The sequence below is a fragment of the Corylus avellana genome, chromosome 5 (assembly GCF_965113065.1).
Source record: "Corylus avellana chromosome 5, dhCorAvel1.hap1.2, whole genome shotgun sequence".
Taxonomy (NCBI): Eukaryota; Viridiplantae; Streptophyta; class Magnoliopsida; order Fagales; family Betulaceae; genus Corylus; species Corylus avellana.
Genome location: NC_142494.1, coordinates 17,964,306 through 17,987,067, shown reverse-complemented (window position 1 = coordinate 17,987,067; position 22,762 = coordinate 17,964,306). Strand labels below are relative to the sequence as shown.

Here is a 22,762-nt window from a genome sequence, read left to right as displayed (position 1 = left end):
AAAAAAAGAGAGAAACTAAAAGCAAAAAAGAAGAGAGAAATGAGTTGTTTAATCAATAGGTGAGTGAGCAGTACTTTTTATATTTGGTGAGTACCATTCACTTCACTATTTATTTTTTTATTTTTATTAAAGTAGTGAGTTTGAAAAGTGGAGATTTAAGCTACTTTTGTTAAATTGTCTCACCAAAATAATCAAAAAATTGTTTTAATGAGGCTGCAAGGAGTGCTCTTACAAAGGGGATTTTTTTGCTATAAATTCTTAAAGATGAGAGAAAGGGAGAGTAAGAGGAAATGCTTCCAAACACACAGTTTGAAGCAGCCAATTTAGCAACATAGTGTGCATAATAATTTACACATCTTGATGTCTTCAATGCAGTCAAATTCTGAAAAGTAAGGAGCTGCTTGCTTATGTCGGCTAAGATAGGGGCTGAGGCCTAGTCTGAGGCTACATGAGAGAAGTTGATGACGAGGATGGTGGTAAGAGAATAAACATAAATTATTTACATCAATTAATAAATATTCAGTTCCTTTAATATGAACTAATTTTAACAATCCTTTAGCTCTATATTATATAATTAAAAATGACATTTTTAATAATTTTTTGGAAAACATATTAGAGTATTTGACATTGCAATTTTATAAACAAAATGTGTGATTTTAAACCAAATCACAAAAAAATAAATTATTTGACATTAGGTCTTTAAAGAACTTGCAATTTGAAAAGCGTAAGGCTTCTTTGGTGGAGAACAAAGCCTTACGTTTTGGTAACCAAAGAATTTGGAACAAAGAAAACCACATTCTTCTTCTCCTTCTCCTCCTCTATATATAGTTTGAAAACATTTGTTCATGGTTCAAAATCTACCATAACAACTAGCAAACACCCGCTTAAAGAATATTAATTTAGGCTTTAGAGTTAGTATTATTTTGTAATTGTTTTTAATATTTCATTTATATTTTAAGGGTTTGTATTTAATAATAACCTAATGTGAGAGACTTTTGGGCCAAGCCCGTTATTAAATAGAACTGTTTCATACTAACTATAAAGTCTAAACTAATATTTTTTTCTCCATTCTGCCTTAGTAGATCGAAAGTAAACAGAGAACTGTGTAATCTACACTTGCATATAACTCCAACATTGCTCATGCACAGTGTAGAAATATATGACATATTAAATAATATGAAAAGAGAGAATAAAAAGCGGCATTGAAGAGAGATATGTGGGCTACACCTTTATTGTATTGAATTATGTGAAACAATATTACATAGGCCTCAATTTAAAGAGTGACAATGAGTAATGAGAAAGTAACCTTAGAATGACAATGGAAAGGGAATAAACCCTAGAAGGAAACATAATATTAGAGAATATAAAATATTATAATACTCGCTTAAGGGAAATGATGTCTCACCACAAGAGGAGAGTAACCACAACTTACAAAAAAAAAAAAGTGTATTGGAGTACAAAAAACACTTAATTAGACACTAACAAAAATCTTAATGTTAATTTGACTGACTTTAGAACAAGTCCACTATTGAATTTAATAACCTAATTAATTAATAAAACAATAAGATCCGATTATTTAATTTTCATCCTACATCATTCTCCCCTTCTTCCTACAAAACTCAAATAGGCTAGCTTAAGATGTCATAAGGCTGTGATGATCATATTAGGACATTGAAGTTGGATATGATCAAAGGAGGCATATACTAGTATGACGTTTCACATTGTCTGGGTGTGAAAAAAATGATGTATTTATATGGAATATGCTATCTTTAAACGGTACAAGGCTTTTTGGGGGTAAACTCAATAATAAAACCGTACAAACTTGGCCCAAAATAGATAATATTATACCACTTGAAGCGGAATGTTACAACTAGTGTCACAATCACATGGGTTTGCCAGCTTTGGTTTAAGAAAAACATGTTTGGAAAGAGATGCTTATATCATACCATGTGCATTGCTACCGCATGGATTTATCATTATGATTTGATTATTATTATAACCCACCAGTCTTCTTGACTTGGATCTACATTTTCTAATGGATGGATGATTGCCAGCTTTTCTTAGCACGTGAACTTAACTAAGACCAGTGGGCAAAAGCATACCAAAAATGCATTAACTGAATAGGCTGCACTTAGATAATTATACCTATATTATACAGCACTAGTTTTAAACTCTCAACTTGTTTTTTTTTAGGTGTTTTAAACTTTCAACTTGAATGTGAGAATAAAAGCAATTCCTAGTTTAAGCAGACAGTAGGGTCGACTGTCGAAAGTAGTAGCCAAGTATCCATTCCAGCTATAATCTTTTGAGTAATTTTAAATATTATATTATATTACTATCATACTGGACATAAACGTTGATTTAAGGGTGGATAGACACGGTTAAATTAGTCAAATGAAATAAGAGTTGAGTATGTAACATTATTTTTAATATTTTTAATACTTAAAAATGAGTAATACTATTTAGTAGACTTATGTGCAAGTGTCATAAAATTGGATGATATAACAATAAAAATTAACTATTATATCAACAATTATAAAAAAAATGCAAAACCAATTATTGATCAAATGACTGATTTTTATTGCCACTTCATTTAGTTGTATGATAGTAGACTTATGGAAACTTCTCAAAAGAGTAATGCTATTTTAATAATCTGTCATATAATTGAATAACATAGCAATAAAAATCAACATTTGAATTAGCAATTGTGAAAAAATAAGGGAGCGATTGCAGTTCCTATCTCCTAGGTCTCTCCTGGACGACTCTTTGCGAGTAGGTGCTATTATGATCACGCCTAGATAAGATAGCTACAATTGATTTTCTCCGCCTAACCTTTTTAATTAGAAAAAAAAAAATCAGCAATCATAAAAAAAAAAAAAAAAAAAACTCGGCGTCTGCCAAATTTGGGCCCGATCTCGGACCGGGCCAGATGTGGGTGAGCTTAACCCATGGTGTGCTCCGTCACTCTCTCTCTCTCTCTCGACTGTTTCCTAAATTGTAATCTCTCTCTGATCCCATCGGTTACAGCTGCGGTAGAGAGAAACCAAAGACCAAAATCACTCACCGAAAAAAAAGGAATGGCGGGTGAGGAGAGATGGTGTGTGGTGACGGGAGGGAGAGGGTTTGCTGCGCGGCATTTGGTGGAAATGCTTCTCACATACGATATGTTCTCCGTCCGAATTGCCGACTTGGGCCCCACCATCGACCTACAACCAGTCGAGGAGAAGGGACCCCTCGGCCAAGCCTTGCGCTCTGGCCGCGCACTATATGTTCCCACTGATCTCCGAATCAAGGAGCAAGTAGTGAAAGGTCTCAACTATCATTCTACTTCAACTACTTGACAAAATGCCCAGCTGAAAATTTGTAAAGCTTTTAAAGACTTCTTTTTATTTTTTAACAGCATGTGAAGGAGCTGAGGCTGTGTTCCACATGGCTGCGCCAAATTCGTCTATTAACAATTATCAGCTACATCGTTCGGTAAATGTGGAAGGTATTGCGTGATGGGTGTTTGACTTTGTTGCTTTTGATGTGCTTTCGAACTTGTTTGTTTTATGTTATGAGTCAACTATGGTCTGCAGGGACAAAGAATGTTATAGATGCTTGTATTGAGGTAAAGGTAAAGAGATTGATTTATACCGGCTCTTCTAGTGTGGTCTTTGATGGGGTTCATGGGATTTTCAACGGGGATGAATCATTGGCGTACCCAGCTAAGGTACTCACTTCACTGAGTCTCAAGTTTATTATTGCTCCAGAGTCAAGTTTGTTGTTATTGCTGCTTACCGCCAGTTATAAAACGTGATTGCGATACAGCCCTTGTGCTATTTTTATGCATCGTAACACATAATTTTTACAACCTTCTTTTTTCTTTTCTTTTGCGTGGATAGATATAAAGCAAGTTTAAATTCAGTTTTATTTCGAAAAATATCTTTGCTTGTCTGTTTTTTTTTTTTTTTCTTGGCCTGCCACTGCTTAGAATGTTTAATCAATGCCTATATTGTCATCACCTGTTTCAGCACATAGATTCATATTCAGCAACTAAAGCTGAAGGAGAGGCATTGGTCATCAAATCGAATGGGATTAAAGGACTCTTAACATGCTGCATACGTCCTAGCGGCATTTTTGGCCCTGGCGATAAGTTGTTTGTTCCATCTCTAGTTTCTGCTGCCAGGGTAGGGAAATCTAAGGCAAGTATGTTCATTGTTCTGCTTAATTTTGAATTTGCCTCCTTTTCAGTTTCTAGTTATTCATACGATATACAAATTCCACATCCATAGTAGGGTACATGAATGACACATACGTGCACATTATTTTTTAAGGCTGAGATATCTATCAGTTGTGCTCCATGATCTAAATCTCAGTGGCGTAGGATCAACCAATCGATTGGATGCCTTAGAAACACGTGCCTTTTTTTTTTTTTTTTTTTTTAATGACTAAAGTCCATAACATAAAACATTTCATCCTAGAATTAATCTGTGCGACCATAAACTTTTAATTCCTGCTTCATGATCTAAATCTTAGTGGCGTAGGATCAACCAATTGATTGGATGCCTTAGAAAAACGTGCCCTTTTTTTTTTTTTTTAATGACTAAAGTCCATAACATAAAACATTTCATCCTAGAATTAATCTGTGCGACCATAAACTTTTAATTCCTGTTCCACTTTACAGGGCCAACTGCCAATTACATATTGGTATGAGGTTCATAGTGCTTAGCCTCTTTTGTTAAGTTTCTCTATATGAATATGGACTAGTGGCTTCTTCTGGCTTGTAAGAAATTCAAAAACTTTTTTACAGAATGAAATATAAAGTTCATGACTATGAACCATTACAATAAGTTCACTTGTCAGTTCATCTCTTCCAAGAAGTTTTTGATGCAGTGAGGAGAACTTGGATCTAAAGTAGATTTGAAATGAACCAGCCAAAGATGCCACCTTTCAGGAAAATTGACGCTTACAAAGGTTTTAAGAAGAAATTCAAGCAATAATCAAGGCTATACCAAAGAGAAGAAGATAAGACTGAAGTTGGAACAATATAAGATCAATTTCTAGGCTCCAAAGAGTCCAAGAACTCAGATATGAAATTTCATATGATAGAGAATTAAAGGACCCTACAATGACTCAAAAGAGGTAATTTTTGGCTTGCCTTGTCAAGTACGTTGCTCTTCAACCCTCTTCCACCTTTGAAGCGCAGTACTCTTCAATTCAAGCTTCACAAGCAGCACCTTTTTGTCTTCACTTATGGGCTTCCACTCAAAATAAGTCTCCAAACTAGCATCCTAATCTAAATAATCCTTGGTATGCGTCTTGCCAAATAAAATCAACAACTTCTATTTTGATTCATTCACTATTTAAGTCAAGCGCACACACAAACCAATACTCCAATCCGCGTTGTGCTGCATATTCTATGGGTCCGGCGCTATGAAAGGGGTTTTCATCTTCTATATCATCACTCTCATCCTCAAGACCACCTTTTGGTATGTCCAACGGATCGAGCCGCCTTCTGATGTCTCCATATGGGCTCCCCCTAGTTCCTCTCATTGAAGAGTTTATACAGCTTGTGACAAATCTTCAATCATATGCCTCATCTCAGCCATCTCTGTTTGCCGGCCTTGATTTCCTCTACCCCCATGACCTTCTTTACCACAACCAACCATAGCTTAAAGTTGCAAATTTTGACTCAAATCTGAATTTTGTTGCTTTGATCTAGGATTTGTTGCTATGATACCACTTAATGCCTTGAGGAGAACTTAGATCTAAAGTAGATCTGAAATGAACCAGCCAAAGATGCCACCTTTCAAGAAAATTGATGCTTACAAAGGGTTAAGAATAAATTCAAGCAATAATCAAGGCTATAGCAGAGAGTTGACAAAAATTTTGAAAACTAAGAGAGGACTTTGGAGGAGCTCAAGTCCTTTCTCTCTCTCTCTCTCTCTCTCTCTCTCTCTCTCTCATTACTTGGACAACTGCTTGTTTAGCTCTATTTCCAAAATGCATTCTTGATAGTTTTGTTAGGGGCTTTCATATAGTTTTTCATTTTTTGATTGATGGATACTTTCTGTGTCAGTGGATTTATGTGTTTATTGTTGAACTACATTAGCCATGTTTGGCTTATTCACATGCTCATCTTATCTTATTCACATCACTAGAACCTGTAATAAACCTTCATTTCAAACCATGAAATAGCTCTTATGTTTAAGAGTATTTGCCTTTTTTTTTGTTATTTTTTTTTTGTGAAGAGGAAATCTAGTTTGAGATCTGAGGTTAATACTATAGTAATATTTCACAATGCTGAGTCCCCTATCCGTTAGGAGTATCCCGCAATTGCGCTAGGGTACTCCCCTATTGAAACTACTATAGCATAACAGGAAGAGTTATCCTAGGTTTGTAATCCCTGACCATTTTGTTCTCTTGGCACATTGTAGACATATAGGTATACTCATGTTGAAATGACACTGGAAAAAACGTTAGTCACATCTGCGCCATCACCTCAAAAGGACTAGTTAATTTGGAGTTTACCTAGAATCACTTATAAAGCCCAATTTCATCTAGTAACTAGGCAATAAGAAATTTAGTACTCATGACTATCTTTATAAACCACCCATTCTCTGTGGGCTACTCCTCATCTTTTCAATATGAGATTGGGTTTTTACAAACTCTCTCTCTTAAATTCCTGACATCTTCGTTAGGGCCATGTCATGCAGTGCTCCGTACCACATGGCTTGGCGTTACTGGGTGGCCTTGATACCATTTGAAATGACACAGGAAAAGTCGCTAGGCACATTTGCTCCATCACTCCTAAAAGAATTAGTCAACTTAGAGCTTTCCTAGAATCACTTATAAATTCTAGTTTCACCTAGTAACTAGGCAATGAGAGACTTAGAACTAATGACTATCTTTACAAATCACCCACTTTGTGTTGGCTACTCCTCATTTTTCCAATATAGGACCGGAGTGTTACACATGTGGTTAGGCAAAATCAGACATCGACTCATCAGTCTAAGTGTCATTGCCTTCGTGAACCTAGTATATCTCATCACAAGTCATCTATGTTACACTTAATCTTGAATAATCTGTCATAGTATGCGAAGAGTGAGTGTCATGCAGAAGTGCTTAGTAAATGATTTAGCACAGGTTTTGAGTACTTAAAAATATTGATCATAATAATATGTACTCTGTATATATAGAGTAATGTTATATACTATTATTTTATCTCCTTAAAGTTGATGTGGCTTTTAAAATTACGGTGATTTTAAAAGTTACATTAACTTTGGGGGATAAAATGATGGTATATAGCATTACTCTCTCTCTCTCTCTCTCTCTCTCTCTTTCTCTCTCTCTCTCTCTATATATATATATTGGTGATGGCAACAACATATATTGGTTTTTCTTAATAGTGTTTGTGGTGCAGACTTTCTTCAATATAAACTAATATTGATTTTTATTCCTTTCCTTTTTCAAATGGTCAGTTCATTATTGGTGATGGCAACAACATTTATGACTTCACTTATGTTGAAAATGTGGCACATGCCCACGTATGTGCGGAGCGAGCTCTTGCATCAAAAGGGACGGTTGCAGAAAAAGCTGCAGGGCAGGTACCTTTTTAATTTCCATTGGATTAGTATTTGAATGGGAGAAAGAGGTTGTCAAGCTAGGATTTCATGCGTGGGTTTTTGCTTTCTTTGCTAAATGGAGGTTGGTTTCACAGGTATATTTTGTTACCAATATGGAACCCATAAAATTTTGGGAGTTTGTCTCGCTTATTCTTGGAGGTCTTGGTTATGAAAGGTATTTCTTTTTCTTATACTTTCATTTTGAGTAGATGTAACCAGTTGTTAGTGTGTTGGTTTTATTCTTCTTCTTCTTCTTTGATCTTTGTCTTACTTAGTGTCCACTTAGCCAGTACTTTGTTAGTTGTGTTACATCTTAGAATTCCACTATTTCACCATTCAAGGCGAAAACATTTTTTTTTTTTTTTTTGTCTAATCTCCAATTTTTTGTGCTGCTTTTTCTTATGTTTTTGAAGCTCTATGTTGAGAATTAACCGAGCCAAATTAGAATTAGTTCCCGTCGGCACCTTGGAAGATGTGGGAGGCTTAGCTTGTATCCTTGGTTGCAGGGTGTTCTCTTTGCTTATGAAATACCTGGGCATGCCGTTGGAAGTTTCGTTTAAGGCAAAATCTATTTGGGATCACATAATTGAAAGATAGAATGTCGTTTGGCAGAATGAAAGCAGCTTTATCTGTCAAAGGGTAGTAGAATTACTCATTAAAAGCACACTCCTCAATTTGCCTACGTATTTTTTGTCCCTTTTCTCCATCCCAGTTGGTGTTGCTAATTGTATCGAGAAAATTTAGCTGGATTTCTTGTGGGGCGAAGTAGATGATGAATTTAAATTCCATCTTGTAAGTTGGTTCAAGATTTGTACTCTGACTTCCTCAGGAGGTTTGGGGGTTAGGAACTTATTCTGTTTAACTGAGCTCTCTTGGGAAATGGCTTTGGTGTTATGGCTCAAAGAGAGCTTTGAGGAGATTGGTGGTGGAAGCTAAATATGAGAGCTTGTGGGGATGGTGGTGCACTAGTGCTCCACTGTGGTTTTTTTGGTCCTATAGGGTGCGGGTGTGGAAAAACATTATGAGAGGATAGGGGGATTTTTCGAGATTTGTGAGATATGAGGTGGGAGATGGGCTTGAGATTCGATTTTGGCATGATGTCTGGTGTGGAGATCAGGCCCTAGAGGAAGCTTTCTCAACGTTGTATAGTATCACTTGTTTTAAGGAGGCCCTGGTGTCAGATCATTTGTAGGTTGTGAACAACACATATTAGTGGAATATCACCTTCATCAGATTCGTGCATAATTTGGAGATAGAGATGGTCATCTCTTTCTTCATTCTCTTGTACTCTATCAGGTTGAATAGAGGAGGCAAGGATAGGATATGTTGGATCCCCTCTAAAAGGGAAACTTTCGAGGTCAGTTTTTATTGTGGGGTTAATCCCTCGGCTGGTATTTCTTTCCTTTGGAAGAGCATATGAAAAAATAAGGTGCCTACGTGAGTGGCTTTCTTTGTTTGGACAATTGCGTTAGGGAGAATCTTGACCTTGGATACTCTAAGAAAGAGACACTTAATAGTGATGGACCGGTGTTGCATGTGCAAGAATAGTGGAGAATCAATTGATCATCTTTTGCTTTATTTTGGAGTTCTTAGAAAATTATGGGTTTCAATTTTCTGTCTCATCGGGGTAGAGTGGGTAATGCCCAATCGGTGGAGTTATTGGCTAGTTGGATTGGCTAGTTTGGTAGTCACCATAATTTGGAAACCTGGAGGATGGCTCCCCATTTCATGATATGGTGCATTTGGAGAGGACGCAATTTTCAAAATTTTGAAGATTGTGAGAGAATGGCAGTAGTGTTAAAAGACATTGTTCAAGACTATGGGTGCATGGTTTGTACCAATAGTTTTCACTTTGCTAATTTTGTAGAATTTTTGGATTTATGTTCCTTATCTTTTCCCTAGTGGGTGTTTCTCTTGTATACTTTCTGCGTACTTAAGTTGCATACTTGCGCCCCTTTGCGTTTTTAATAAGATTGAGTTATTTATCTAAAATAATATTCCATGCTTTATGACCCTTCCTGCACATGCCTCATCTGTTCTGGTCTTAGGTCATGATGCAATTGGCCTTTGGCACAATGTAAGATGCTTGCTAACTAAATTCTTGTACTTGATCATTTTGTTTCTAGAAGATGAGAACATTTTCTTTTTCTCTCGCTTTTGGAGGAAAAGAGGATTGCTTGTTAGCCTTTTTTATCGGCTGAGCACTGGTCCATGAGTTATTGGGTTTTGCTGTATAGCATGTAGCCTCTTTTAAATGAATAACCTGCAATTTCTTTTATGGCATAGTCAGTTTTCATTTTTTTCCCCAAAAACTAGGGAATAAATATAGTTACGTAATTGTTTATCTGAACCATGTGGTTTGCAGGCCAAGTATAAAGATCCCTGCCTTTGTAATGATGCCAATTGCACATTTGGTGGATTGTACATATAGGCTGTTAGGTCCATATGGGATGAAGGTTCCGCAGTTGACACCTTCAAGAATAAAACTCCTCTCTTGCAGCAGATCTTTCAATTGTTCGAAAGCAAAGGATCTAATTGGCTACACACCCATCGTATCACTTCAGGTTCTTTCCTTTTTCACAAAAAAGATAAATAAGTTGCTCCCAAAAAATAAAAACGGAAAAAAAGAAGAAGCAGAAAAAGAGCATATATAAGGATTCACCATTTGGAAATATTTTCTTGATTGTTTTAAATCACTTGGGTTTCTTCTGCAGGGAATTAATTTGTTGATTGTTTTAAATCTAGTTGTTTAATTGTTTGTATTTTGATGATTTGTATAAGGATTCATCAAATCTTTTTAGTTTATATCATGTTCTGCTGAATCCCCATGAATTTTATGGCCCCATGGTTTATCTGTAAACTCAACTTTGAGGATTTGCCCTTATTACATGTGGGCCCTTCTAATTTTTTTGGCCTTAACCCTCTAAATGATTTATTTCGGATGGTTGATGCAAATTTAAATGCCCATAAGGATTTTACCCTCTATGTTTAGTCGATTGTGATTCGGTTTAATGTTGTGCTCTTGGTCTTATTTACATAACGTGGCTCTGAACTGGATAGGATTGATTGATAGGCAGTTATCAATCCCATTAATAAAGGTCTATTCACCTGTAGAATCTGAGTGCAAATTCTTGTATAAGTCGTATACTTTTAACATTAGATTTTATCTTTCTGCAGGAGGGTCTAAAGAGGACAATTGAGTCATACTCTTACTTGAGGGCTGAACTTCCACCTAAAAGAGAAGGGCCTTCTAAAGCTTCCATATATCTTGGAAGTGGAATGGGTATGAATCGTCAATTTCATCTCACTATTTTGTATTTCTGACTGTGTTGCATTTCCATATGTTATACTCTTGGGTGTTTTCTTACAGTACGTTGTAGAATGCAATCATTCAGGGCCTTGTATAAATCAAATGACGGATACCTCTTGCACTGCCCTAGCCAACTACTATACTGATTAGGTGTCTAATTATTAGTGGAAAGTTATCCTTTTAGAGGAATGTTTAATGATTGACCTTAATGCTGTAAGTGTGAAATGTCTTAGAAAGTTGTTCTTTAGGATGGTACAATTTGGTTAATGGCAATAACAATTTATGCATGAAGGTTTAGTTAAGACTGACAGGCCCCAATTGGCATGCTGTATATAGAGGGTTGGTTTGGATTGGATTATATTGTCTATTCATGTTATTGGGATACACCTGGTCTGGATTGAATAAAAATAATACTTGGTACGTTGTCTTTTTGCTGGTTGGCTGGAAGCTTGAGTGATTGGTGTGGAGATGAGGAAATTGAAAACAGAAAACTTATTGGCGGTTGGTCACTGCCAAGCTTTAGGCCATACAATGCCTTCTTCAACAAACCTTGTTGGTTACTCCATATAAACCTCCTTAAGTAAGTTCCCATGTAAACATGCATTTTTGACATCCAATTGAAATAATGACCATGAAAGATTAGCAGCCACAAAAGTTAACACGTGAATGGAGAAAATTTTGGAAATTGAAGAAAAGGTTTTGTCGTAATCAATAGCATAGGTTTGTGTGTAACCTTTAGCAACTAACTTTCTTTTGACCTGTCAAGGAAGTCATCTGATTAAACTTCATTGTGCATACCCACTTGCAACCAATAGTTCTTTTACCAAAATGGTAGTGAGACAAGATCTTAAGTTTCATTCTGATGTAGGACCTCAATTTCGACTTTCATTGCTGTTCTCCAACCCGGGTAGATAATGCTCCTTAATTGCCTTAGGGATAAAGATTGTAGAGAGTTGAGAGGTAAAACATGAAAAAGAATAAATAAGGAAGTCATCCGACAAAGTGAAACAAAATCGGTGGGCGTGTCAGTCTTATCTAATCGGGATATATATAGTGTCTATATATATATAAAGAAAAAAGGAAGTCTCTATAAAGAAATAGAGGACCTAGCGATAGAAATAGATGGTCGCACTCCCGTCAGCCTCCTAATCGGGTGGCAGAGTTGGGTGCAGTGTCAAGGTATTATTGTCGTGCCCCCAACTCTGCCACCCGATTAGGAGGCCGTCGGGAGTGCGACCATCTATTTTTGTCGCTAGGTCCTCTATTTCTTTATAGAGACTTCCTATTTTCTCTATATATATATAGACACACACACGCGTGTAGTCACAATATATTACATCCTTTATATTACAAGGCAAAAGAGTGGGCGGTCATGACCGCTAGCATTCCTTACAACTATTTACTAACATGCCTAATTCCAACCCCAGTTTTCGGCCTATTTCATAAATATTTTCTTCGATAATCCAAAATATTTATGTCGACTCATCTAGAACCCAAAATACCTAAATTTAGCCCACAATCGCTTCCGGGCTCATCGAGTTCAACTTATGTAGTACGGAACCAATTTAACCTAGTCAGAGCTGCTAAATCCTAATCTGCATTTTCACTTCTTCTAATTGTCTCTTTGTTTCCACTAGGTTGAGACATTACAAATACAGGCCATCAACTTCATTTTTTTTTTGATTTGGCACCGTGTATCTGGAGCTTCGTTCCGACTAATCCTGGGGGTGCACAGGCCCTTGGAAAAGAGTTTCCCGCAAGTGCACCTCGGTTAATTTAAGGGTCAAACCCCCAGTCTGATAGCGTCAAGAAGCAGTTTGCACTCGGTGGGTTTCGAACCTAAGACCTTGAGAAGCATACTCAAAGTCCCAGACTATCCAACCACTGAGCCAACCCCAACTTCATGTCCCATATTAATCATCCACTTCATCTGGAGATCTTGATTGAGCAAGAGTAGTCGTGGATGAGGAAGTGGCTTGCTTATATACACTAAACTGAGCATACTCATCCCTCTGTCTGGTAATTAGATTAGATTCGGATGTCTGACTAGAGCTAGTAGGAGGTCTAGATGATGGAGAGGGATCCTCTTGAGATGAGACTTGATTGGCTTGACCTAGACAGTGTGCCTTGTAGATCCCAAAAACTAATGTACAATATGATTGTTATGACCGCAATGAGTGCATATGTGGGATTTACAACTTCCACCTTCCTAGAATTCCGACCCCACATGAAGCACGGTCATCTTTGCCGCCATGTCCTCCACGGGAACCACCTAAACCACCACAAGATGCAACAAAGCTTATTGATCTCCACTATGACCACAAGAATCACTACCTGAGAGTGTAGAATGCTAGATCCTTGAAAAGACCTCATATTGTGTGGGAAGATCAGAACTACAGAAATAGAGACGAAACTTTTAAATGAAGGTTTTATAATTTTAGTATATTAATATAATAAATTATTATATCAAGTAAAAAAATATGGAAAAGTTTAATATTAGAACAGTGAAACTTGGTACTAGACCATAAGTGATTGAAACTTGGAAGAACGACTCAAAAGAATATGTAGCTTTTACGTAAATCGATAAAGTACATAATAGACAAATAGTGAGATGAAGGATTGATAGAATAATAGAGTGAGAATTGTGAAAGAAAAGAGGAGAAAAAGAAACAGAGTTGTAGAAAAAGTATAATGTTAAGAGATAAAATTCTAGTCTCTATAAGCGGTTAGGTGGACCTTTTGAAAATGAGATCTTAAGTTACGCCAAGTAATTAAGTTACCTTTAACCTTCTTTTAAAAGAGAGACATATTTTACTTTCTCTTGATTTTTTTTTTTTGGTAAAGATGCTTTTCAGATGGAAAATATGTCTCTCTTAATCTTCTCTTGATCTTCATTTAATACCATATGTTTAACAAGAGAAATGCTAGTCATCATTCTCAAATAGCATTCTTCTAGCATTCTCTTTTGATTTTTGTTTTTGTTTTTTTTTTTTTCAAAAAAAAAAAAAAACAAGTGGATGTGAATGTGCCTCATAGACAAGAATGCTAGGAGAATGCTACTTGAGAATGTAGAGTAGCATTTCTCGTTTAACAATTATAGATACCTTTCTGGATTTATCTTGATGTTTACTTAATTCCATATTTTTGTCTTTAGTTACACTATTAGCGTTGTTCTTCATTCTTATTTGCACATCTTCAGAAGTAAAATAGGTAAAAGATAGTTATGTTACACCTTATAAGGCAATTTTTTTTTTTCCATAATTAATAAAAACTATTTTAAGAGTCTTTATTTCTTAGGGAGGTCTTTTAATGCTATTTTTTAAGAAACTTTATTTCTTAGGGGCTTTTATATAATACCATTTATTTCTTTCACGGGGGGCCTTTAGGCAGGGGCCTTAGTTGCCTACTCTTTTGAGCTAGCCTTGCCACAACAACTACCACAACCTCACCTAAGCACAATCAACAGCAACAATTAACCACCACAACAACCGGAGAAATTACTGGCTCTACCTCCAGAGACTTGGCTGACCGCCACAAATGACACCTAGCATCCTTGAATCAATTTGTTTTTCTGGGAAAAAAACGCTACCTCAGTGCTTATCATTGGGTGTGATGGGAACGATGATGTCATCCAACAAAAACACAATCATGGGGATGAGGGTGCCATGTGCCTCCAACCACGACCTGCAAGTGAACCCAAATACCTACCCTACCATGTTCTGTTGTAGGGTTCTGTTAAGGAAAAGAAAAAGAGAAGGAAGAAAAGAAAGAAAAAGGAAAGAAGGGGAAAGAGAAAGGCTCCTGCCGTTTGTTGATTTCTAAGCTATGATACAATGTAAACATTGTAAAGCATATGCATTTTCAAAATAGAGACACGGTATTTTTTGGCCCTCACCATCTGTTATTATTTATTGAAGAAAAATATGTCATTCTAGAGGAAAGGACAGCTGGTACAATAGGGACACTTCATTTTCTAACACTTATTAATCCATTTCACTTCACTTTATGTTTTACAAACCAAAATGTAGCATACTCAGATACTTTTTGTTTTTGTTGGAGGTTATCATGTCAAACACCGAGACATGTTGGAAATGAGCGCTTATATTCTTGACAAGTTTATATATTCTAATCCAATGTGTTTAGGCATCTAGGGCGAACATAAGGATATTTATGATATTGGACTTCTAATTTTTTTTTTCTTTTGCGACGACATTGTAAGCTGTTGACACATTGTGATTAAGTTGTAATATACATCTATATCTATATGCGTTGATGAAGTGACCCATTTGCCTCTATTCTGTTTGCAGTTGCTGATACTTTACTCTGGAGGAATAAAAAGCAGACACTTGCTGCTTCGTTAGTTTTGGTTGCAATTTACTGCAACTTTGTAGCATCTGGATTTACCCTCCTGAGTTCCCTTTCAAAGCTTCTCTTGGTGACATCAATGTTCTTGTTTATCCATGGCTTTTTACCAGGAAAAATGTATGTCTGAATAACTCTTATTCGACGCGCGAATATGCTAATTAACATGCACACTGCTGTTAACATTTTTCACCCATAGACCTTATTAATTTGTTCTGAATTGATGGGAGGCTGTCATAAGCATTGAACTCATGGTACTAAGTTTAGTGCTAATTATAAATGTGTCTGCTATTGCAGAATGGGATATACAGTTGAGAAAATACCCGGGTCTTGCTTTCACTTGTCAGAAGAAATGTCGATAAGAGTTGCTTCGGCTGTGGCCTTATCTTGGAATGCTGCTGTTACTGTTTTGAAATATCTTTCGAAGGGGAATGACTGGATTTTGTTCCTTAAGGTATTTGCCATTCTCTGCATGTTTCCTTGCTGTTTATGACTCCAAGTTAAGCATTTTGTTTTTTGGTGGTACTGAATTTGTTCCTACCTTTTTTGGTTTTCCTGATAATTATTAAAATGAAGGGTTAAAATTAATACCTGGGGAGTGCAAAAGGACCTTTTAAAGAGCAACAATTTAATTCTTCATTGTCCAAACAATCCAAAAAAAGAGGAAAAAACAATCTGCCCAGCAAAGTCATCCAGTGAGGGCGATTTTGAAAACGTAAGCTGAAATACAGTAACTTCACACAATTTCCATTGATGCATTGTGTTATAAGCTGTAAAATTGACAGGGGATCCAACAACTTTTGAATGCTACTTATTCCTGAAAACTTCCATAAGTTAAAGTTGTGTTACAAGTTATGTTATTTAGTATATAAAAGTATAAAAGTAAACTAACGTAGACGAGGAGTACCATGTAGAAAAAAGAAAGGAAAAAGACAGTTTTTTCAGAAGAATTTTGTGTGCTCTAAAACTACGCACAGGAAAAGTGGCTAGTATGATTTTATTTTTAAAAAGTACCTTGTCAAATGGTTTTTGGGGATACATTTGTGTGTTGTGTCACTTTTTTTTTTGGTTGGGGGGTGGGGGGGAAGGGAACAATGTCTGGTTGCTACTTGGACAATTTTGGTAACCTAGGAAAATGTCATTTCAAAAAGGAAACTATTTCTCCTTATGTCCATAAATATTTAGGGAAAACCAACTCTGTCCCTTACCAATTTATAACATTTTCTGAGCTGTCGTCCAATTCTTTCCCTCTAGATTTGATCTTTCATAGACTCCAACTAACATGAAAAAGCTGGTCTTGCATAATAAGTATTACTGTTTGAAAAAAAGGTAAGAGTGTCATTGTTCCTGCATAAGTTGCCTAGATGCAGTTGATGCATATCTGGTAGAAATTTTAAGGTGGTAATTGGAACCACAAAGATTGATGGAGCTAGCCAAAACTTTTTTCAGATAGAATGTTGAAGCCGTTAGGGTCCGTTTATTCTTTTTATTTCTATTTTTTTTTTCGGGATGAATTAGTCATTTCATCCAACCAAAAGAAGTTCAAGGGGTGAAATCACAGTACAAAAGATACTAGCAGTAGAAACTGCAGTAAAATCGGTAAGTTTTAACACTCCTCTGCACATCAAATACAGAAAAAGGAATTTTCACAAACTACAAAATCTCTATTTTGGATGGAATTTGGAACTCTTCTGCTTGCAGCAAGTCTCAACCTCACTGCAGTCATAATGTTTTGAATCATGCATTCCTTTGATTTTATATTACCAGCATGTAAGCTGGAATTTATGTGAAGCCAGATAATAAACATTAGCTGAGCGGCAGTTTACAGAGAGTATATCTAAAAGTCTTCTTTCAGGATCCATGAGGCACTACTCTTTACTCTCTGATGTTTAGATCCTTTCTTTCGTTTTCCTTCTTGTATTCTTTTAATGTTTAAATGAATTTGCTGTACTTGTAAAAAAAATGTATTCTTTTAATGAATATGCATTGAAATCACTACCACTCTTTCATTTGTACATATCATTCATGATGAGGTACACCAATGGCCACACTAAAAAGAGAAGACGTGTAAGACACTGCTTCCTGAGGTCCCCTTGTTAACTTAGTTTATTGTATAAATAATGAAAATTTTGAGTTTGGTTCCGACTTGTTTTAATGCGTACATTTTTTGTTCATTTCAGCAATTCTGATGTGGGGTTCTTGATCAATTTGGTTGATACTTTTCTTTGTGTGTCTAATATAATAGGTTGTTCTCTCCCTACTGCTTCTTAGCTTCCTCGGAGCCATTTCAATTCATGGATTTTTTGTTATAGGTTTGCTCTCTCTCTCTCTCTCTCTTGCATGTCTTTACTACAAAGAAATATTTTGGAAGGCCAAAAAACGAAGGAAGTTTGTACCGAGAATAGGGTTGGTTTGTTGAAGTTTTGAGTTTTGAAAAGAGTTTGAAAAAGGTAAAATTGGAGAATTGATTTGGTGGGGGCTACATTTGAAAAAAGTTTCGTATTTGGGTGGAAAAAAAAAATTTGGGTAAAGTCCACCTACCCCCCTCAAAGTATCACCCAACTGATGTCTCTCTCAAACTTTCAATTGTGACAATGTTCCCCTCAAACTACCAAAACATTGTCAATGTCTCCCTCCCCAATGACGAAACTACCCTTAGGAAAATAAAAACAAAAATACTAAAAATCTAGAAAAAAACCTAAAACTAAAAAAGAAGATATAAAATCTGGCCAAATTTAAAAATTAAAAAAAAAAAAAAAATTTATTTAAAAAGTTTTGATTTTTTTTTTTTTTATAAAAATTGAAAATTTTCGTTTTTTTTTTTTTTTTTTTTTTTTTTTTTTTGAAATAAAAAATTCCGTTTAAAAACATTTTTTGTTTTTGTCTTATTGAGAAATCTATAGTGGCATTTTTACCTTTTTTCTAGTTTTGAGGGGGACATTGTCACAATTGAAAGTTTGGGTGGATATTGTCAATTAAGTGGTAGTTTGATGGGAGTATGTAGACTTTTCTCAAAAAAATTCGTTTGGTAAAGTTTTGAGGGGTGTTTTTGAAAATAAATAAATATAGAAAGGGAAACTCAAGGGGACAACCCAAATGCATAGAAAGTATACAAGAGAAACACCTAATTAGAAAAAGAAAAACGATCAAGAAAATCATGAAAGCTAGAAAAATGAAAGCAATCATAGGCAACCATCAAGTGGTAAAGGGTGTTGAAGAAAAAAACCTTTGAATCCACCACTCTCGCGGTCTTCAAAACTATAATAATTTCTCTCGCCAAATACACCACATTAGGGGAAGATGAAACCATCTTCCACATTGTTGCACAATGAAGACTACCAAACTGCTTTCTTCAATAAGTGAGGTCTACCACTCATCTAAGCATGACCCGATTTAACCCAAAAAGACTGAATATAGTATTCCTAAAGCACTAGCAATCTGACCATGGAGTAAAAGATCATCAATTGATTTCCCACTCTTTTTGCATATGCAACACCAATTTACCACTGTGATATGCGGCTTTCTTAGGTTATCCGTAGTGAGAATCTTCCTTAACATTGTCTACCTAGCAAAGAACTCCAATCTCAAAGGAACCTTATTCCGCCGAATACCCCTACAAGGCAAAGGAGTACTATCATGGGGAATTAGGTCATTGTAGAAGGTCTAACATCTAACAACCGTCTCTTGGAAGGGGCCCAACAAAGCTTGTCTTCACTCCCCCCCAAATCTTAGCTTGAAGGAGTACAACAAATTAAAGAATGAGGTGAAAAAATCCACTTTCTAGTCATGTGTGCGCCGCTCTGATAAAATTAATGTTCCATTGATGGGAGTCACTAGAAAATTCCAAATGATCTACCACATAAGCATCCTTGAAGCAAGCAATACTAAATAACTCCAAAAAAGGTACCTTCTTAAGGGTATGATCCCCACATCACACGTTATGCCAAAATCTAATTTTGGAGCCATCACCCTTTATAGGCAAAGAAAAGACCCTTGCAACCTAGAATACTAGCTAAACCATAAGGATGCGTCTATTGCGGACAATGGGGAGTGTCTAAATGGCTTAATGCAGTGAAACGTGTCCTTCATTCGCAGGGTTGATGATTGGGAAGTGGAGGTCTTGGCCTCTTTCTATACACTCTTGTATTCGCATTCGATGAGTGGGGTAGGGGAGGATAGGATGTGGTGGATCTCTTCTCGTAAAGGAAAGTTTGAGGTAAGATCTATTTACAGGATCCTTGCTTCTACAAATCCCATCCCTTTCCCATGGAAAAGTATTTGGCGCACTAAGGTTCCTTCAAGAGTGGCTTTCTTTGCTTGGACGGCCGTGCTTGGGAAGACTCTAACATTGGATAATGTTTGGAAGAGAGGTATTGTACTGGTAAATCATTGTTGCATGTGTGAATTGGATGGGGAGTCAGTTGATCATCTCTTTCTTCATTGTGGGGTTGCGCGTATCTTGTGGAATGCCGTTTTCTCTCGGTTTGGTTTGTGTTGGGTGATGCCTGGTTGTGTCAGGGAGTTATATGCTTCTTGGTGGGTGGGTGGCAAGTCTCGTAGTGCTGTCGTGTGGAAGATGGTCCCTCTTTGCCTCATGTGGTGCATCTGGAGTGAGAGAAATGTTAAATGCTTCGAGGACTCTTCTAGGAATATAGAGGACCTTGTCCACTTTTTCTTGTACACTCTTTTCACTTGGACTGCTGGCTGGCTAGCTCCTCTAGTGATTAGCTTCCCTGACTTTCTTTTTATGTTCTCTTATTCTTTTTCTTCCTCTTAGTCGCTCTCTTGTATACTCCTTGTGTACTAGGGTTGCGCTTCTCTGCGCGCTTTAATACATCTTTTTACTTATCAAAAAAAAAAAAAAAAAAAAAAAAATTATTAACATTGCCAATTGCCTAGCAAAAAGTCAAGGTGTCCTTCGTAAACAAAAGAAGGGAGATGTTAAGCGCACCAACATTCTTAGAACCCCACAAAAAGCCCATTTTCAATGTGGTAAAGATCATTTTCCTTAAAGGCTTCATAAAAATAACAAATAGCAAAGGAGGCAAAGGCTCTCCCTGCCTCTAGCCCCAAGAATTACTAAAAAATCCCATTAGTGGCATTCACCAATTAAAAAAAAAAAAAAAAAAGACACTGAAGAAATAAAATGCCTTATCAAATTACGCCATTTCTCCCTAAAACGCACCTTCTAAGCATATACAACAAAAAATCATAATTCACATGATCACAAGTCTTTCTCAATATCTAATATGCAAAGCACACCTGCTTCTCCAGATTTGATCCTGCTATTAAGACATTCATTAGCTATAGGAATGGAGTTTAGAATGCCTACCCCGCATGAAAGCATTTTGAGGCTTGGAGATAATCTTCTCCACTACCATCTTCAACTTGTTAGCTAAAATTTTGGCAACAATTTTGTAAACTCCAACAAAGCTAATAGGTCGAAAGTTCTTGATATTAACAGCCCCTGATTTCTTCGGAATAAGAGCAACAAACATAGCGTTAAGACTTATTTCAAACTTACCTTTGGCCTAAAAATCATGGAAGACATTCATAATATCTTCTTTAAGAACATTCCAACAAGCTTGGAAGAATGCAATAGTAAAACCATGTGGGCCTGGGGCCTTGTCACTTTTTAGAGCTTTCACCACATCAAAAACCTCACTTTCCTCAAAAGCTCTCTCCAATCAGAAGACCTCAACCTCGCCAATGGAGTAAAAAAAGGGTCATCCAAATTAAGCTGCCAAATGAACTATTCGCTAAACAAACTATTATAGAATTGCACAATGTGTGCTCTGGTCTCAATATGATCAGAAGAGTCTGTACCATTAAGCAACAAAGATTCAATGGAGTTATTTCTTCTATTCGAGTTGGCCACTTGATGGAAAAATTTTGTGCCTCCAACTCCCCTCGTCCATAAGAGTTGTCCTCTCCAAATCTCTAATAGCTTTATCCTTCCTCATTTTCTCCCCATCACACCCATCACATAAAGCTCTCTCTTCTTCCAAACCCTCAATAACTTGTAAATCATCCAAAAGAAGCCGTTTAGATAACTGGATATTTGAGAAAAAAAAATTCAGCATTTGAATAGTGAAAACAATTTTCCGAAACTTTGTCAAGTAAGGCCTTGTCCAAAATTTATGGGAGAGCTTGAAACGAAAGGCTGTAAATGAATCTGATTGGATGTTATTGAGGGAACCTGTCAGATTGTTGGATAAAAGAATATGTAGCAAATGCCATTAAATTTTGTAATTGTTGTTGTTACTCCCTTGGACCATTTTTCACGTGGGTTCCTTCTTATTTTAGTCTTTGAGACTTGAATATGAGCTTCAATTCTGTCCAACCCCAGTCTTAGATTGCCATTTTTTGCATTGGACTGAGTTTGTGACTTTCCATTCTCGTTGTGTCTTGTCTAAGGGGGGATTTGTGCTCTTGTTATTTTTGCAGGTCTTCCTGCTGCTTTTGTGGCCTTCTATGTTTATGAGAAAAAAGAGCAGGAAATTGATGCTATGGTTCTGGAAACTGTGTCTCTTGGATGCAAATTAAAATGCAAAATTGTTGGAAAATTTGTTACTTCCAAGAAGATTGACAGCTAGTAGCCCACATTTTCTTCACTAAGACGTGGTGCTAGGATCTTCTGTTTCCTTGTTTGGACCAATGTCCTTTTTTGGGATAAAGTGAAGTATAGGGCCATTTGCCTGATATTTTGATGATTTGAGAAAGGGCATTGGCATGGCAGTGTTGTGTGAGTTGAGTACTATTTGTGTCAGGCTTTGAGAATTCTCTAGAAAATATGAGGTGCTTGATATGCTTGTGTACCTGATGATTCTTCTTCCCCTTTTTGGCTCTCTTCTTGCACCCCCTTCTCTTCCCAGTTGATGGGGTTTTAATTGATTTGTAATTGTTGTTTCAGCTACATTGCGTTTTCGTACAGTGTAACTTACCATCTTCCTTTTATCTTTACGAAAGATAATGCTTGGATGAAATATTTGGATTTTGCTTTTCCCTCTAGTTTTCTGTTCTCCTAAATGATGTTTTACTTCATCTTCCCCTTTAAGTAGCTTTAAGAAATATTTTCAAAGAACTCTGGCGAAAGAACTTATCTACAGAGGATTATCATTGTCTGGATAGATACTGTAGATTGATGGGGAATCCCAAATCATGTAACCAGCTCTCAACCTAGTTTGAGCCCAAAAGAGTCAACCTAGTTGATGGGCATTTATTTTTGGTGCCCAAACTGTAGTCCAAATAATTTCGAGCACCTTAGCCCACGTAGTGGGTCACAAAACTTCAGCTTTATTTTTAATTAATTAATTAATTAATTTTTATTTATTTATTTTTTAATTTTCTTCTTTTTAATTTTAATTTAAAAAAACTGGGGTATTTTGCTCAATTTGGTATATCCGTTATGGTTTAAAGAATTCCTAGTGGATGAGTGAAATTGAAAGGGAGTAAAAAATGAAGTATTCAAATTGCAATTTTT

The 22,762-nt window shown here is 36.3% G+C and overlaps 1 protein-coding gene across 1 annotated transcript; it reads left to right on the top strand.

Annotated features, from left to right (window-relative positions):
• Positions 1–2,972: 2,972 nt before the first annotated feature.
• On the top strand, positions 2,973–22,285 carry LOC132181271 (3beta-hydroxysteroid-dehydrogenase/decarboxylase). The gene is made up of 12 exons (XM_059594410.2): positions 2,973–3,309; positions 3,401–3,490; positions 3,579–3,712; positions 4,014–4,184; positions 7,464–7,589; positions 7,703–7,782; positions 9,973–10,171; positions 10,785–10,890; positions 15,225–15,399; positions 15,577–15,733; positions 17,525–17,591; positions 21,727–22,285. Exons 1-12 carry the CDS (start codon positions 3,078–3,080, stop codon positions 21,873–21,875), a joined length of 1,686 nt encoding a protein of 561 aa, XP_059450393.2. The 5' UTR covers positions 2,973–3,077; the 3' UTR covers positions 21,876–22,285.
• The last annotated feature ends 477 nt before the right edge of the window (positions 22,286–22,762 follow it).